The following is a 5,000-nucleotide window of genomic DNA, read 5'->3' as shown; positions in this document are numbered from 1 at the left end:
TTTCATTACAATTAGTTTTTTTATTCTGGAAAAAAAATAAAAATTAGGTCATGACTTTTAATGAATCAGCAATCGCTGTTTTATAGGCGTTTACTCCAAAATTATGTTTGAAGACCAGCTGACTTGCATCTTGCATTGGTGTCGCAGGGCATGCTCAAGCGACGCCAGTCATACCGTGCTTGGGCCAAGTTTACACTAAGCACAAAACATTTGGCGAGTGTGAGTGCATGGGTTTCCTCCCTTTCGACATCGATGGAAGAGGTGGTCTAGGGCAGGGGTGCCCATTACGTCGATCGCGAGCTACCGGTTGATGGCAGAGGGTGTGCCAGTCGATCGCCAGCAAGGCATTAAAGAAATACACCTAAAAATTTGCTATCATCAATCTTCACTATGACGTCACTTTTGTCACTTGATTGACATTCGCTGCACCCAAGAATTTTGTGAGATGCCGGTCAATATGAATTAAAAAACGACCGTCAGGAAGGCGAGTAACACTTTTTATTTTAGCAGACTTTCGCACCAAACCTGCTGTCAAAAGCCTAAAGACTGACCGCTCAGTTCCTGTCTTCACAATAAAAGCGCTGGTTCACCTGCCTGCACTAACAAAATAAGAGTCTCAGAAAGCTAGCAAGCTACGGAGTTTGTTGCCAATGTATTTCTTGTAAAGTGTATAAAAACGAATATGAAAGCTAGGCAAATAAGATGCCAAAAACCAACCGCTTTCATGTGGTATTGGACAGAAAGGAGGACTTTTTTTTCTCCTCCATTTGAAAATGTGGACTTATCAGCACTACTGTCTGATTCTAATCAATACAAATAATCAGAACCAGGTAATACACCAACTTATATTCTTGTCTTCATGAAAGAAAGGAATCTATATGTGTTAAACATGCTTGTATTATCATTAAACACATTTACCTGTGAACAAAAACGTCTCTTTCATAAATAAATAAATATAAATTATATATGAATGAGGTAGATCCCCTCGACTTGGTCATTTGAAAAGTAGCTCGCCTGCAGAAAAAGTGTGGGCACCCCTGATCTAGGGCGTAGCACAATTTAATGCATCTACATACGCGCAACATAGCGCAGGTGTCAATATCGATTTTTAGAAGGAGTCATTTTATGCATGAACATTTTCAAAATTTTCCCCTGCCTTGTTTTGTGACTAAGTTAAATAAAAAATAGTCTGTCCACTCAAATATATCGTGTCAGTACATTTGTCTCAAAGCCTTGTCCAGGGTGTACTCCGCCTTCCGCCCGAGTGCAGCTGGGCTGGGCTCCAGCCACCCCCGTGACCCGGAGAGGGACAAGCGGTAGAAAATGGATGGATGGATGGATGGATGGATTTTTCTCAAAGCAATAAAAAAGTATCCTCTTGTCTCGTGAGCTGACTGTACTGTCACACCCCAACTGACGCAATTCATAATAGAAATAAAATACAAAGATCCAAGTGTCAAACCCACAGCATGGTCCTTCACCTGCAACTACATTTGTGTTCATAAAAAAAAAAAAAGTGACATTTTAACTCCACAAAAACATGATAATCAGAATGATGCCAAACATCCATCCATCCATCCATCCATCCATTTTCTACCGCTTGTCCCGTTCGGGGTCGCGGGGGGTGCTGGAGCCTATCTCAGCTGCTTCGGGCGGAAGCTGGAAATAGTCCACAAAGTCACAAAAATTGCAGTGATAAGGAAACATATAACATGTCACTGAATAGGGCTGGGCGATTTATCGAGTTTGTAAGATATATCGATATATTTTTAAACAAGATATGAATTAAGAAAATATCATAATATCGATATAATTTATTTTCACGTTAAAATTACCAAACGGCGCTTATTTGTTGTGTTCCTTATTCTCCCCCACTCCACCTCCATGGGCTACTAAACACCTCCCCTTCCTCCTTCCAAGAGTGCTTGCACGTATAAGAACATCCATGATTGGTTGGTTGTTTACTATGATGAGTCACGATTGGTTAGGGACAGGCCAATCAGAGACAAGATAGGGCGGGTCATCGAACCAGGAAGGGAAATCACAAACTGCCTGCCTGTAAATGTATTTTTTTTATCTGAGTTTGATACATTTTGTATTATTTGCACAGCTATGTTATTTATTTTACGTAGAAATAATATTTTTCTATTTTATTTATGTTATGTAATTCTGTGCTACTTGAACAGTTTATTTTCTGTGCTGTTAATACCCATCTTGGCTAACTGGATTAATAAAAGTGCCACTGACTGTTTACAGTACAGTTGTCATTCACTTCAATTTCACTGAATATCGCTCAAAAATGAATATCTTTATATATATATACTTTCACCGAAAAATATATCGAGATATATATCGAATATCGAGTTTAAGTAAAAATATATCGAGATATACCGTATTTTTCGGATTATAAGTCGCAGTTTTTTTCATAGTTTGGCCGGGGGTGCGACATATACTCCGGATGCAATTTATGTGTGAAATTATTAACACATTACCGTAAAATATCAAATAATATTATTTATCTCATTCGCGTAAGAGACGAAGCAAATGTCAGCAATCGTCACACACACGTCAACCAATAAGTATTCGGCGGGGGCGGGTCATGGCAGAAGTGCATTGTGCGTCATGGCAGAAGTGCATTGTGGGTCATGGGATGCTAACTGCTTCTATGTCCGTAGCTATTAAAATGGATCATTTCTACATTGGCGGTAACTTATAAAAACTGAGAAGGGCTGAACAAAAATGGCACCGAAAAGGAAATCATATACTGCAGATTACAAGCTGGACGTAGTGAAATATGCAGCAGAAAACGGTGATCGAGCAGCAGAAAGAAAGGAAGCGGCGCATACCAGGAGCGACAACGAGGAAGAAGATTTCATTGGATTTAGCGATCAGGAGTGACAGATTGTTTGGTAAACGTATAGCATGTTCTATATGTTATAGTTATTTGAATGACTCTTACCATAATATTTTACGTTAACATACCAGGCACGTTCTCAGTTGGTTATTTAAGCGTCACTAACGTACACTTATTCAGCCTGTTGTTCACTAGTCTTTATTTATTTAAAATTGCCTTTCTAATGTTTATTCTTGGTGTTGGATTTTATCAAATACATTTCCCCCAAAAATGGGACTTTAACTCGAGTGCGACGTATATATGTTTTTTTCCTTCTTTATTATGCATTTTCGGCCGGTGCGACGTATACTTCGGAGCGACTTATAATCCGAAAAATATCACTGAATTATGTAATCACTCGTCTAGCTGGTAAGTATTGACAGTGGCAACATTCAAAAAGTATTACAATGACTATAATTGGAATTGGAATTAACCCACAAATCAGAGAAATGTCAGTTTTACAACTGAATAAACCATGCCATTTAATTATTGTGATCACTTCTCTTACAAATAATGACAGCAGAAACCCTGTACAAAATAATCAGAATGACTAAATAAAACTGGAAATAGTCCACTAAATCAGGGAAATTTACAGTTACAGTATACAGAATAGTTTAAGTGATGGGACAGCATGCCATGACAAGTAAAGAGATGCACAGTTTACAGGGAAGGCAGAGTCCAGTACAGTACAAATGACCAAGTGGGAGTACATATTTGGAATCTAATTACCTTGTTATTGATGATACCACATTGCTCCAGAGTTGTTTCCACTCGCCTCTTGTCCGAAAACATCTTTACGATACTGCAGGGGATGACAACACAATCTCGGTGAGCTTCCTGTTCCTTCAGAATAAACTACACAGATGTGTCCATGTGCATCACTCACTTCCTGACTGGGATCTTCCCCTCCTGATTGACTTGCAGCTTTAATTTAGTGTACCTGAAAAAGACAGAAACTTGTCAAAACAAACAGCGATGAGCCTAAAATAAGACGTGTAAACTCTTACGCTTTGAAGAGGAAGGTATTCCGCGATGCATTTTGGGAGAGTATATTTGTGGCTAAGGTGAACAGCTCATCTGTCCAAATCTGAAAACACGACAAAATAAGACAACTCATATTGGACTTCTTTTTGATTGTTGGGAGTCTTCCTAATGTTGTGACCGCTGAGGCAGGAAGAAAGGAACAAGAACAGTTGGAAGGGTGGAAAGGAAGGAATGACCGATGTATGATCGGTGCTGTGGTGAGGTTGCCATGGTTACCTTAGCAATGTCTTCCTGCATAGCCTGGAAGTTGAGAAAGGAGATGTTGACCAGGTCGTTACCATGGACGACAGTGACAAGCTTCCCTTCTACGTTGTCGCCCTTGCCGAAGCCGAGCAAATCTCGTAATTTGGGGTCCTGACAAAAGAACATACTTTTTTAGTACACTAAATATTAACACACACACACACACACATACAGCATAAACACGATTTTGACTCGTCACATAACAGCCATTAAATACATGTAGACACCCTGTCACTCGACACATTGAAAATAGTTAGCTGCCAGCACTGTTTCCTGTTTATATGTTCACCATAGATAATTGCCGGGTTACTCGATGACTCTGTGTGAGTCACTTCCTGTCAGCCTGTCCATCAGCAGGCCAGCTCATTAGCGCTCTGTCAAAGTTTGCAACTTCTGCTGAGGGAAGAAATGCGAACATGGCGTGCTCATACACATTTTGGTGACAGGAACACTTGAGTGACATAAAGTGGTTAGCAGCAGGACATGACAGCCTCTCAAAAAACAGACGGACACACAGGCCATACGCACTTTAACGTACCTTTGGCTGCTTGGCGTATCTTCCCGTTCTGGTGTCCCTAATTGAGCTGATGTCCAGAATCTCCACCTCCTGAAAAAGGGATGAAATAATATATACATTATATATATATACAGGGTTTCCCACACATTCATTTATTTGTAGCGGCCCGCCACGAAAGAATTACGTCCACCACAAAGAAAAGAAAATAAAAATTTAAAAAAAAAAAAAATTAAAAAAATATTTTTTTTTTATTTTTTATTTTTTTGTCCTCTCCAGCTTCTCAGGCAAATCATATAGTTGATG

General features: G+C 39.5%; 1 protein-coding gene across 1 annotated transcript in view; it reads right to left on the bottom strand.

Moving 5' to 3' along the window:
• LOC133662250 (1-phosphatidylinositol 4,5-bisphosphate phosphodiesterase beta-3-like) overlaps positions 1-5,000 on the bottom strand; it is a 112,099-nt gene that overhangs the window by 29,255 nt on the left and 77,844 nt on the right. The window contains 5 exon segments of the mRNA XM_062066076.1: positions 3,623-3,695; positions 3,780-3,833; positions 3,901-3,980; positions 4,154-4,291; positions 4,719-4,787. Coding sequence (XP_061922060.1) covers positions 3,623-3,695; positions 3,780-3,833; positions 3,901-3,980; positions 4,154-4,291; positions 4,719-4,787 — 414 coding nt within the window.

Source organism: Entelurus aequoreus, linkage group LG12, assembly GCF_033978785.1.
Source record: "Entelurus aequoreus isolate RoL-2023_Sb linkage group LG12, RoL_Eaeq_v1.1, whole genome shotgun sequence".
Lineage (NCBI taxonomy): Eukaryota > Metazoa > Chordata > Actinopteri > Syngnathiformes > Syngnathidae > Entelurus > Entelurus aequoreus.
Note: the sequence above shows the minus strand (reverse complement) of the source record. Positions and strands in the feature narration are given on the sequence as shown.